Source organism: Vulpes lagopus, chromosome 15 (genome assembly GCF_018345385.1).
Source record: "Vulpes lagopus strain Blue_001 chromosome 15, ASM1834538v1, whole genome shotgun sequence".
NCBI classification, from domain to species: domain Eukaryota; kingdom Metazoa; phylum Chordata; class Mammalia; order Carnivora; family Canidae; genus Vulpes; species Vulpes lagopus.
Window position 1 is genome coordinate 28072087 of NC_054838.1, and position 13193 is coordinate 28085279.

General features: G+C 53.6%; 1 protein-coding gene across 5 annotated transcripts in view; it reads left to right on the forward strand.

Annotated features, from left to right (window-relative positions):
* MYO7A (myosin VIIA) overlaps positions 1-13193 on the forward strand; it is an 84951-nt gene that overhangs the window by 19815 nt on the left and 51943 nt on the right. For 3 of the 5 annotated variants that reach the window (XM_041730372.1, XM_041730369.1, XM_041730370.1), the window contains exons 4-7: positions 3161-3313; positions 10917-10934; positions 12347-12531; positions 13057-13178. In XM_041730372.1, coding sequence (XP_041586306.1) covers positions 3161-3313; positions 10917-10934; positions 12347-12531; positions 13057-13178 — 478 coding nt within the window. The remainder of the gene's footprint in view (positions 1-3160; positions 3314-10916; positions 10935-12346; positions 12532-13056; positions 13179-13193) is intronic. The other 2 variants (XM_041730368.1, XM_041730371.1) reach the window with 1 other exon arrangement.

The following is a 13193-nucleotide window of genomic DNA, read 5'->3' on the forward strand; positions in this document are numbered from 1 at the left end:
CCAGGCCTCAGGTTGTGTCTTGGTTATACTTTGGTCTATGCTGTGGGCACCTGTGGCCATTGGCCTGAGGGGTGCTGACCTCAGTTGGGAGTCCTGTGTAGGAAAGAAGTGAGGAGGCTTAGTTCTGTGTAACCAGGCGAGCCACTTTATCACTTGAGTGTGACTCCTCGCTACTAAGTACTAATTCTTTTATGGGATGTTATGAGAAACAAATGAGAACATAGATCTCCTCTGTAAAACCAGAAAGCATTAGAGTAATAATACCCAGCCCTGGTTGAGCAATGACCGGGCACCAACGCATTTTAGAGGTGGTGGGAGTGAAACAAAGGTTGGCTCTTAGTGTATAGATTAATTCCACCACCACCACCACCACCACCACCCCAGCCCCAGTCCCTGCCCCTGCCCCTGCCCCACTGCAAATCCCCAAAAAGAAGGAATACTTCTTCTCATTCCCATTGCATAGATGAGGTCATGGAAGCTCAGGGAAGCCAGGTGGTGAGCACAGGGCTACAGGGTCACATGGTAGCTGAGCTGCTTCGTACCTCTGTGCTGAACTGTTGGAGGGATTCTGGGGACCAGAGGCTGGACGTGAGTGGGGCAGGCACATAGCTTGCCCAGGCATCCTCTTCCCTCTGGCCCGTGCTGGAGCCTAACACCGAGTCATGGAGCAGGGACCAGGCAGAGGGAACTTTCCAACTGGATCAATTTTTATCAAGAAATAGGATAAAATGGGAGCTAGGAATGTTCCACTCAGGACTGGAAAGTCCGGGCGGGTTCTTCCATCTTCCCATCCGGCCCATTCATGCCTGGGGGAGGTCTGTGGGAGGGCCTGGGCTGGACAGAAGTACTCCTGGCCCGGGAGGTGCCATGAAATGCCAGGGAGGTTGGAGTTGTGGGCTCTGGCTCACCCTTCCCTGACCCCTCTGAGGACCTGCGGCAGGCCACCATCCTCCTCTGATACTGTTTTCTCAGGTGCAGTGAGATGGTGGGAATCAGGGACTACAGGGGTCTCTCCAAAACTAGGACTTCTGCTTCTTTTTTTTTTTTTTTTTTAAGACATGAGAGGCACAGAGAGAGAGGCAGAGACATAGGTAGAAGGAGAAGGAAGCTTCAGGACTCGATCCCAAGACCCTAGGATCACACCCTGAACCAAAGGCAGATGCTCAACCACTGAGCCACCCAAGCGTCCCAAGGCCTTCTGCTTCTAATTCAGAACTGTTCCTCAGTAGTCACCAGCTGGCCATCTATCCCGTCAGATTCCCTGCCACACCATTTGTGTGTGGCCCACTATGGACCAAGGATATAGAAGACATAGCATTGGCCTCCAGGAGTCCCCAGCCTTGGGGCACATTGGGAGGTCAGAACCACATTTAGGCAATGGCAGCCCAGTGTGACCACTGCTTTACAATGGGAGACCCAGGGAACGTGGGGGCCCAGAGGAGGCCCTGCCACAGCCTGTGGTCAAGGTGGGGGGAAAGCACATGTGACAGTGGGCAGCATGGTCAGCAGAGGCTTTAGAAACTGGGATACCCTTGAGCTGGGCCTCGAAGGCTGAGTGGAAAGGAAGTAAAAGGAACAGCATAAGCAAGGCCATGCTGGCTTGGAAGTACAGAGGATTACTGGAGCAAAGGCCTAAGGTCCCTGTATCTACCTCAGTTGGCCTTTGAAAGCCAGGCTGAAGTATAGGGGAGCAGGGAAAGGCTCCAAGCTCCAGAGCGATGGGATCAAATAGGTGCTGAGGAGTGCTGGAGGGGAGATGGAGCACTGCAAGGGCCAGGGGGCCGGGTAGAGACAGTGGTCTGGATCAGGGTAGGGGCTTGAAGTTTGGTGAGGAGAGTACCACTCAATCAGCAGAACCCTTCAGAGGGTTGAATGAGTAGGACTGGGTGACCACTTAGATTGGGGATGGGATGAATGAGGGGCCGATGCCCCAGATTCTTGCTAGTGTCCAGTTGTTGGAGTTGGTTATCCCAGAGGGAACCTGAGGAGAAGCAGCTGTGGGAGGACATGTCATATGCATCACACCTACCTACCCACCAAGTCTTACGGCTGGAGCTGGGAGGTGGCAGAGGGGTCCTCTTCTCATCACCTGTTCCCAAAAGTCAAGCTCCTGTCTGGTCCTGAGGATCCCAGGGTTCTGGCATTTGGGAACAGGCAGGGGCCCCCAGAGGGCTATGGGGTCTCACTCAGGCTGCAGCCATACCCCAGAGCACAGTTCACTCTCACCTCACTGAGAAGCTAGATCGTGAGAAGGTGCTGCAGACCCCCTTGGGAAAGGAAGGAGAGATTTGCAGGTTTGTTGAAACTGCCAGTGCTATCAGCTAGATGTACAGCTGGAAGCCACCCCCATCCCCTGCAGCAGAAGATATTGCAGGGGAGAGTAGCAGAGCCATGGAACAACCCCTCTCCTAGTTTCTGCATCAGCTCACAAGCACTTAGTTTCCTGCTACTCCACATTCATCATCAAGCCCCGTGAGACCTATCCTAAACAGATCACGTCTCTTCATCTCCACTGCCATTGCCTGGTTTCAACAGCCTCAGGTTTTGCTTTTGCTGTTCCCTAAGCCTGGAATTCCCTCTCCCCACGTCTTACAGGGGTCTCTTCCCCATCATTCAGAAGCTCTGCCCAAACGTCCCCTGTTTGGAGAGGTAGTTCCTGACCACCTGAAGGTAGTAGTTCCCTCCTCGATCGCTATCCCATATGCACATTGGTTTGTTCTTGGCACTGTCTGAAATTACTTTTTATACTTTTGTTTACCAGAGCCTGTATCTGAAGTCAAGTCTAATTCCAAAGATTACATTTTGCACTCCACCCTGCAAAGTGCCTGGGGTTGGGGGAACTCTAATTGCCTTTATGAGAATCCTAGGTGGGGCCGGAGTCCCTGCCTTGCTGCTCTTTTAGGTCTGTAGAAAGAATTCCCTAAGAGGAAGAGGAGTGGTCCATAGAGTAGGGGGGGGGGAGGGGGAACTGGGGTGGGGTGGGGAGTACCATCCTCATAGACTCAAACTTGATATTGACAGTGTTTGGTCACGAAAGGAGGAGGCCTTTACCAGGGTTACACAGACTCAGGGTCTCTGTCCCTCCTGGGCCCCCTGCCCAGCAGAGCACAGCCTGGGTCCCAGGAGTGCGGCCTGACAATAGCCACGGTGCTCCTCGCAGGAACACTGGATCTCCCCGCAGAACGCAACGCACATCAAGCCCATGCACCCCACGTCAGTCCACGGCGTGGAGGACATGATCCGCCTGGGAGACCTCAACGAGGCTGGCATCCTGCGCAACCTGCTCATCCGCTACCGGGACCACCTCATCTACGTGAGTGCCGCCCCGCCCACTCCCCCAGGGCCACATCTCTAGAGGCATCCAGGGACTCCCCCGCCTGCAGCCGCTTGGTCTGAACCACCCTTTCTTTTGGACCTCAGCTTGCGTGGTCTGTGATTAGAGGGAGTCCTGTGTCTCCCCAGGCCTTGAAACCAGTGAGAGGCCTGGGCGGAGCTGCCCTCTCTGGGTTCGCTGCGGGGTCAGAGCCTGCCATTCATTGGGCAAGGTGAAGAGAGGATGGGTCAGAGTCTATCCTCAGAAGGGGATGGGGATCCCTGGGTGGCGCAGCGGTTTGGCGCTTGCCTTTGGCCCAGGGCGCGATCCTAGAGATCCAGGATCAAATCCCACATCAGGCTCCTGGTGCATGGAGCCTGCTTCTCCCTCTGCCTGTGTCTCTGCCTCTCTCTCTCTGTATGACTATCATAAATTAAAAAAAATTTTTTTTTTTTAAAAAAGAAGGGGATGGAAGAGGGAGCGTGCTCCTCGACTCACCCCCCCCCCTGTTTTTTTAACAGGGGTTCTAAAAAAGATTTATTTATTTATTTATTTATTTATTTATTTATTTATTTATTTATTTTATTTTAGAGGTGGAGAGGGGCATAGAGAGAAGGAGAGAGTCTTAGGCAGACTGTGCTTAGTGTGGAGTCCAACTTGGGGCTCAATCTCATGACGTTGAGATCAAAATCCTAAGACCACTCACTGAGTTGAAACCAAGAGTGGGGTGATCAGCTGACTGTGCCACTGTGACTATGCTCAGCTGGCTGTGCAACCCATTTTAATCTATAGTGTTAAAAGATCTTATCAACTGACCCCACTTATTTTCTGAACTAATCCAGACAGAAACAGGGCTGAAATATTATTTTTCAGAGTCTATGACAAAAGATTTTACAGTGAAAATTAATGACATTACCAACATGCCCAGAAAAGTGGTTTATATTCTTTTTAAAAAAAAAAAAAGATTTTATTTATTTATTTATTGATTTATTTATTTATATATTTTTAATAATAAATTTATTTTTGATTGGTGTTCAATTTGCCAACATACAGAATAACACCCAGTGCTCATCCCATCAAGTGCCCCCCTCAGTGCCCATCACCCATTCTCCCCCACCCCCCACCCTCCTCCCCTTCCACCACCCCTAGTTTGTTTCCCAGAGTTAGGAGTCTTTATGTTCTGTCTCCCTGTCTGATATTTCCCACACATTTCTTCTCCCTTCCCTTATATTCCCTTTCACTATTATTTATATCCCCCAAATGAATGAGAACATATGTTTGTCCTTCTCCGATTGACTTATTTCACTCAGCATAATACCCTCCAGTTCCATCCACGTCAAACCCTTGATTTAAGAATCAGTCGTACACACGCTCCATACTCCTAAACCTTGAAATTCAACAGGACAATTAGTCTCACTTAGCCAGGACTGAACTGATCCCAGGAGGTGGATTCAGAGACCATCAGAACACAGATGGCCCGTGGAGATTACATTCTAGAGGTTCTCACCCTGTCTGGCCTCGGGAACCTTTTATGCCCTTGAAATTATTGAGGACTCCCAAGAGCATTTGTTAATGTAGGCTATATCTATTGATATTTACTACATTAGAAATTAAAACTGAGAAACCATGAAATGTATTAATTCATTTAAAAAGAACCATAAAGGGGATCCTTGGGTGGCTCAGCGGTTGAGCGTCTGCCTTCAGCTCAGGGCTTGGTCCTGGGGTTCTGGGATCGAGTCCCACGTCAGGCTCCCTGCGTGGAGCCTGCTCCTCCCTCTGCCTGGTTTCTGCCTCTGGCACTCTCTCTCTGTCTCTCATGAATAAATAAATAAAATCTTTAAAAGAAGAAAAGAAAAAAGAAAAAAAGAACCATAAAAATCTATTATAGGAAAATATTTTTGTGAAAAATACCTATAAATATGCCCCCCCCAAATTAACTAGAAGAATTATAATTTTTTGAAATATCTTTAATGTCTGGCTTATTAGAAGACAGCTAATTCTCATCTAAACTGTTGTGAGGTTATTTGGTTGAAGTGTATGAGGAAAAGCTGGCTTCACAGATATGGAGATGAAAAGGCATTTGCGGACTTCTTGAAAGGGCCTTTGGGACCTTCAGGGGTCTCCAGACCACACTCTGAGAACCGCTGAGCTAATCCCATAGTCCCATTTTATAGACAGGAAAACTGAGCCTCCACAAGGTTTAGCCAGGCCCAGCGCTGTGTGCTGGGCTCACTGAATGTCTCTGACTCAGCCTGTTCCTCAAGCAGCTCGGGGTGAAGGAAACTAGGGCTGTGTGATTAAAGGAGAAGCAGGAGGGAGCCCCGTCCCTTGAAAGGCAGGGCCCCAGGCCACCAGTATCCAGGGTGCACCAGTATCCAGAGTGACAAGTGTTGAGAGAAGTGCTTGAGACTAGTGAAGACAGAGCAGGTTCTGCATGGTGTAGTAGTGAGGCCTACACTCCCAGCTCAGGAAGAGCGGTGGGGTTCCCGGAGGTGGGTGATACAGCATCTGGGAAGGGGTGCTGCATGGATAGGAGGCTGGAGGCAGGACAGTGCCTGGTGAGGGAGCAGCAGAGTGTCACTCAGGTTGTTAGGACTGTGAGGAGGAGCCAGGGAGAGGGGGCCTGAAGCCCTGAAGTTGTCCCTGAGTAGTCCCAGCCAGGAGCTGTGTCAAGGTCAGGGATCCATCCTCTTAGAAGCCCTGGAATTGTGGCCACTCAGCTGCCAGGGAAGCCCTCTGCTACCCTTCCCACTCTGGGACCCTCTGCTATTTAGGCTCCCAAGGGGAGGCGGCTGTGCCCAGGCCCTTCACATCTGTCCACTGAGTAAGCACAAGTGGCTTTTACAGAGTGCCCTTCAGCATTGATAAAGCCCCTGTCACTCTTTCCCTCACCTAGGGGAGGGGAGGCAGGGCAGAGATGGCACCTCCAGACATGAGCAGCAGCACCCACATGGGAGGATGGGGCTGGAGCAACCCCATGGGGACTCACTGGTATCTGCCCCCCAGTTCTTGGCTGTTCCCTACTGACTCTTCTCTCTAGATGGCAGGTGGACACAAAGGGTCCTAGGGCGCCCTGTGACTGCTTCCCAGGCCTGGGTGGAGTCTGACACTTGGGTCTGGAGGCAGGCGAGGGAGGAGTCTGCCCCTCCCCCCAAGGGAGCCCACCATCAGAGCTGATGTCTGCCCCAGTCTCCTGTCAGGAGAAGGCCGAGAGGCCCCTACATGGAGGAGGTGGGTTAGATGGGAACTGTCCCCACCAGAGACCCCCCAGACCATGTCCACTAAGAATAGCTCAGAGGCATGGCATTGGTTATTTTGCACACAGTTTGTTGATTTTTTAAAAAAATATTTATGGGGATCCCTGGGTGGCACAGTGGTTTAGTGCCTGCCTTTGGCCCAGGGCGCAATCCTGGAGACCCGGGATCGAATCCCACGTCGGGCTCCCGGTGCATGGAGCCTGCTTCTCCCTCTGCCTATGTCTCTGCCTCTCTCTCTCTCTCTGTGTGTGACTATCATAAATAAATAAAAATTAAAAAAAAATTTATGTATTCATGAGAGACAGAGAAAGGAAGAGAGACAGGCAGAGGGAGAGGCAGGCTCCCTGCGGGGAGCCTGATGCGGGATGTGATCCCAGACTCAATCCCAGACTCCAGGATCACAACCGGAGCCAAAGGCAGATGCTCACACACTGAGCCACCCAGGTGCCCCACCAGGTTCATTGATTTTTGCAGGCAAGCTGGTTCCTCACACGTGAGGGACGGTTGGCGGACTGGATAAAGGAACAAAGGCAGACACAGGATCCTTAAAGGAGAGGGGAGGAAAGACTGCAGGAAGAGCAAATCTTCTTTGTGAAACTGAGGGGGATGGACTAGGGGGCAGCTAGCAGAGAAATCGGCTTCACGTCCTTGAGTAGGCTAACTAGGGGAGCAAAGGAGAGAATTCCAGAGACTTATGGATTCTCCAAAAAGCCCTAAGATCTGTGCCATTTGCCTCATTAGAAGTTGTCACCAGTATCCTTTCTGGTGGCCTCTTTCCTGGAGGAGGGAGGGGACAAGTGAGGAGGGGACAGGACACTGCGTGGAGAGGAGTGGCTTAAGTGGCCCTCTTATTCACGGGGCCCTTGAGGGGTCCCAAGCTTGGTTGGTCCATGGGTTTGGATTCTGGGTGTCTGTTGGTCTGGGGAGCCCTTCTGTTCAAGGATCGTCCTGTTCAAGGTTTCAACTCGCTCACTCTTTGAATCTGTGATGGGGTAGATGGGGTAGGAACAGAGCTTTGAAGAAGTAGCTGGGCTATTATCCCACCCAGAAACCATACCTGTCCCTAACCATGGCAACCCCTGGTCACTTCGTGGCTTGGGTTACCCTGGGCACAGCCCCACGTGCCCAGGATTTCCTCAGATTACCATGACCGCTCACAGCCCTGGGCTGGGCAATGCTCTGTCCCTGACTGTATGTCTTGGGCTTGCCCGCTCCAGTTAGCCTCCCCCAGGAGCCTGAGGGACAGCATGCCAGGCCCACAAATCAGCCCTGGACACCCCCAGTGGGGGAGGACCCTCAGAGCAACCCCTGGTTGGGTGGTCTCAGAGGCCAGGTGTCCTCCCTGGATCCTGCAGGGAGCAAGTGGCAGGGCTGGTGGGGATCCAGGGCTTCCTGCTGCTGAACATGGACTGGAGCCCCTGTGTGGGAGGCCAGGGTCCAAGTCTTGGCAAGGGCATCTGGGGAGTTCCTGCTCTTCCCTGGTCTCAGCCTCCCTCTGGTACCAGAGCAGACTTCCTGGGTGAGCACATCTGTGCCTATGGGAAGGTGTGTGTGCCCAGGGTGTGTCTTGGTCTCCATGGCCTGCTAAAGGAGAGGTTCCCGGGCTGACAGGCGGGGAGCTTCTTAGGAGAGGTGGAGCCATTCCTGTCACATCTCCAAGAGTGTGTCTCTGGCTCCAGAGAGGTCCTAAGGACTCTGCCTGGAGACTTGGGGCCCCTGGGGACCATGTATGCTATGTCCTTGGCTTATCTCCCCCTGCCCCAGCCTATGATCCTTTATCTCTTCCCCTCCCAGCCTGTGGCCCCAAAGGCAGACTTTCTTCCTGGAGGCTTGAGCAGGAGGCCTGCTGGGCAGCTGGGCAATAACCCAGGACTGACCATGGACCTTGGAGAGGGGGCAGGCCAGAGGGGAGCACGGAGCCTTGGGGGTGGACACGTACTGAGGCCCAGACAGGGCAGGACGAGCCTGGGTCTGGTTGCCAGCAGTGGCCAAGCCCATCCCTTCTTCACTCTCTGGCTGCCAGCTCTACAGTCCTGTGGGCATGTTCCTGGGATGGGTTAGCCCAGGTGGGGAGGTGAGGCTGGGCTCCGGTGCCAGCAGCCCCCCTTCATTCAGCCCCTGCCTCCCTGGTGTATGATCTTGAAGTCCCTCTGCCTCCCAGAGGCGCAAGTTCTCCCATCTGGAAAGGGGTGTGCAACCCCTCACAGTGGCCTTCTGAGGGGCACAGCAACACTGGATTGACGGCGGCACCGTCCTGCGCCCAGGAGGGAGCCAGGTGACGGCTGTGCGTTCTTTCCCTGCTGGGGAGGGTCCTCCTCACTGACAAAGAGGTCTCCGTTATATAAGTTATTTTGAAGTGGGCACATGTGCTGTAATTAGAAGGTTCGCCTTTTGCCACAGAGAAAATCACTGCTAAGTTCATATCTGTCTCCAGAGAGAAAGACTATATATGATATATAGCAAATATAATGTAATGTTATATATAAAATACCTTATTTTTTCTACACAAATGGAGCATTGCTCCCTGCACTGTTCTGTGTGTTTTCCATGAGCCACGTCCCCAGACCATCCTTCCTGTCACTGTCACTGCAGGCGGGGTGCCTCGGGGCTGCTGACAGGCTGTCCCCTCAGCTCCCTTCTCTGCGCTTTCCTGTGAGCAGCAGTTAATGCGGTCTACTCCATTTCTTCTCCACCTGTTAATTTAGTCATTCTTTTGATCACTCGATCATTCTTTCAATTTGCTGGGCACATCCTGTGTGCTGTGTATGGTGCTGGGCCCAGGCAGAGAGGACAGCGCGACTAGAGGGAGGAGGCCCTGAAATTACACAGGAGTCAGGTGGGCCAAGTGACAGGGACTGTGCAGATCACGTAGGAGGTTGCCTGGCTTCTTGTAGGGGAATCGTCTCAGCTTGGACCTGAGGAATTAGCTGGGTGAGAGGGCATGGGATGGAGTTTGGTGTTTTTAGCTGAAGGGTTAATAAGGAGGGGGCCTCCTGGCTGTGGGATGCTGCTGGTGAGGGCCAGGGCTCTGGTATCTTGCATCCAGGGAACTTGCCTGAGGGTTTTCAGCCAGGGGATGCTGCAGTCACATTTTTGAAAAGCTGGTCCTGGCTCAGAGTGAAGTGAATTGTAGCGGGGCACCTGCAGCAGCCCGCTGAGAGCCCATGGTGGCCGGGGCCAGGGGGCGGAGAGAGGTGGGCTGGGATGAAAAAGAGGGAGGCAATGAAGGGCCTCCCATGCCACCCCCACCCAGGGCGAAGGATGGTGGGGCCCTGTTGGCCAAGCTGGGCAGTGTGAGAAGGAGCAGAGTTGGAGGGGAGGGTGGGGTCTGGACAGGTGGGTGAATGGAAGGGAGGACATCCAGGTGGCAGGGGGCTCAGGGCCTGGTGCTCCAGGGGGCCCCCCTGTGCTGTGGGGGGAGGTGGAGAGAGTCCTGGAGGCTTTGTGGGGGAGAGGAAGATCCGGGCCCTGCCCCAGGAAGGCTTCTGGCAGTTTTCATCACTGCGTCCTCTCTGGCATTGGCCGGCCCTGCACTTGGTCACCCAGCCTGCTCCCAGGGCCACCTCTGTCCAGCTCCCACTGCCACGCTGACTGGTTCATTAGGTCTGAAACAGTGTTTCTGCCTCCAGCCTCTGGGACAATCCTTCATCCTCCCACGGCTGCCAAGGTAACCTTTCTCCAGCAGGCCTTCCAAATGCCATGCCCTTTCATGCCTCTGTGCTTAATTCCCACTGCCTAGCCCTCACTCTCCCCTCCCTCTCCCCCCACCCCCACCTCACCCACCAGAGAAATCTGCTGCCACACACAGGCCCAAGCTTTCCCTCCCTGGCCCCCAGGATATGGCTGTCAGCCTCCTCGTGAGTCTTGAATGACTGCATGGAGCCAGCCTCATGCCACGTGGTGATCACAGACCAGGTGGTTCAGTGCCACTTTATTAAGGAAGTATCAAGAAGAAAGGAAGGTGGCACGTAAGGATGGCTACTCTGTAGCCAGGCACAGGCACATGTCAAAGGTTATGACCTTCGGGCTTTACATAGTCCTGGGAATACATACATTCCCCTTTTACAGAGGAACAAACTGAGGTTGTTGAGAGGCAAGGCGATCTGCCAAAAAGATGGTCTTTGTGGCTGACTCCCTTTCTTGGGGATGGGGACCAGCTGGTTCCTATAGGCAGGGCTGAGCTGGATGTGATGAGCTGAGGAGCCCTGGGCTAGAGGTTTATGGGTTCTGATCTGAGAAATTAGCCTGTCCCTGGGCTGTGTGGGGTAGCTGAGGGAGAATGCCTCTATATCCCACTCCCCACTGACCAGTTCCCTTTTTTCCTGTTCCCCACCTTCCAACCTCAGACCAACTGTGGAGGGCGGGTGAGTGTGGCAGAGAGCTGGCTCCAGCTCTCAGGGTGTGCTTGGCCTGGCAGCTCCCTCCCCGCAGGCTGCGTCCCCATCCCACTGCATCTCTTCCTGCTTGGGCTCTTGCATACAGTCAGGTCTTGCACACGGTGTGCGTCGTCATCAGGCTCAGCTGCTTCTGGCAGGGCTGCTTGGAGGAAGACCAGAGCCCAGGTGGGAGGGGAATGTCCTCTGGGGCCCAGAAAAGGGTGGTAAGTGGCCAGGTGTCCTGACCCCGGGCGGGCAGAGCCAGGACGGGAACCCAGGTCTGGGCTGCCCAGCCCCAGCTGCTTTGCCTGGCCACACCTGGCCCTGGTTTGGGCATGTCCCCTGGAAAGCGGTGCTGGCAGTGGCACTTTTCCCCGGCATGGCTATCGTGGGCTGGGGCTGCTGGGGCATGGCTTTGGCTCTGGGGTGATGCATTAAGCCCTTGGTGGGAGGTGACAGACCAGGCTGTCACATCCTCTTTGTGGTCACATGTTTTTTTTTAGTCTCTCCAGGCCCAGATGTCAATACATCCATCACCAATTACAGGCTGAGCCTGACCTTTTCAAGCTGGGGTGGGGAGGGGCTGGTGGAGGGAGCGGTAACCCCTGGGTATCTTATTCTGCCCTGGTAGCAGGGGGGCCAGGCCATGTTGTCCCCTGTGTGGCAATGTCCCAGGCTCACAGCAGGAAATTTTGTGCACAGGTGGCCAATCTGCATCAACAGAGGAGCCCAAGGAGAGAAAGCCCACTAGAGGCTTATCTGAGGTGCACTGGGCCCCTGCACCTTTGCTGACCAGGGTGGCTAGAGGTTCCCTGTCCCCCAGAGCACAGGGTCTCCTTTGCCCTGGGGCTGAGCTGCAGAGACTGGGGCCTACCCAGCCCCCAAACCACATCCCCCAGCCCTTTCAGCACGTTACAGCATGGTTCCAGTCCCCATGGACCAGCCCAGCCTCTGTTCTGGAATGGTCTGGTTTATTATGATTGTCACTCCAAATCTTTGGGATGCAGGGCTTAGAGGCCAAAGTGGGAGCCACTGAGGAGTACCTACAGGGTGCTATGACTTTTAAAGTACACCATCTCCTCATCTTTATAAATAGTTATGTTATGCTTATTTTACAGATAAAGATAAGGAAATGGAGGCTTAGAGACCCTCCCTCCTTCCCTACTCCCTTCCTCCCTTCATTAAACCTCACTGAGCACCTACTCCAACCCAGACCCCATGCTAGTTAGAAGGCCCCACCGCCAGCTCACAGAGAGGGAGGACTCTGACCCCAGGTCCGTGTGACTCCAAAGCCAGTGCTGTACCTTCCAGAGGAATGGAGCAGGGAGAGCCTGAGAACTTTCTAGAGTCAGAACCTCCACATGGGAAGTGGCAAGTTCCTCATCCCTTTTTGCCCACAGACGTACACAGGCTCCATCTTGGTGGCTGTGAACCCCTACCAGCTGCTCTCCATCTACTCACCAGAGCATATCCGCCAGTATACCAACAAGAAGATTGGGGAGATGCCCCCCCACATCTTTGCCATTGCCGATAATTGCTATTTCAACATGAAGCGCAACAGCCGTGACCAGTGCTGCATTATCAGGTGGGTGGCCTGGCACCAGATTGGAGCTCTAGGCTTAGCTCCTAGAGCTCTAGCTTTGTGTTCTTGCTAATACCTCAATGTAGAGAATCACCTCCCCTTTCCTAGGCCTTACATCTCTATTAATGCTGCCAAAGTTTTTGTTAAGTTTTGAGGCCAACCTTGTTTAATACTGGCTCCTGTTAAGTTAGAGTCAGGTGAAATTTCAGGCTCCTATTCTCTTTTGGGCAGAGGGCAATGGGACAAAGCACTGATCTAGCTAGCATGCCATGCTCTATGGCAGGTATGGACAGAGGGGTATATGTGTATCTAAATGAAGGGGAAAGAAAGTACTTTGAGCCATGGCAGAGCACTGAGCTCTGGAGCCTTTCCCATCCCTGAAAGGTCCATACTGTCAGCCTATTTTACAGGCTGGGGCAGGGAGACGAGGGAGGTGTAGGTGGGGGAAGCAGCTGGGGCTGAAGACCCGTAGGCAGAGACCCATGCAGACTGTGATGGGTCCTGCCTCTCTCTGGGTCTCCTCTGCAGCGGGGAGTCTGGGGCAGGGAAGACGGAGAGCACCAAGCTGATCCTGCAGTTCCTGGCAGCCATCAGTGGGCAGCACTCATGGATCGAGCAGCAGGTGCTGGAAGCCACCCCCATCCTGGAAGGTAGGGCCAGGGCTC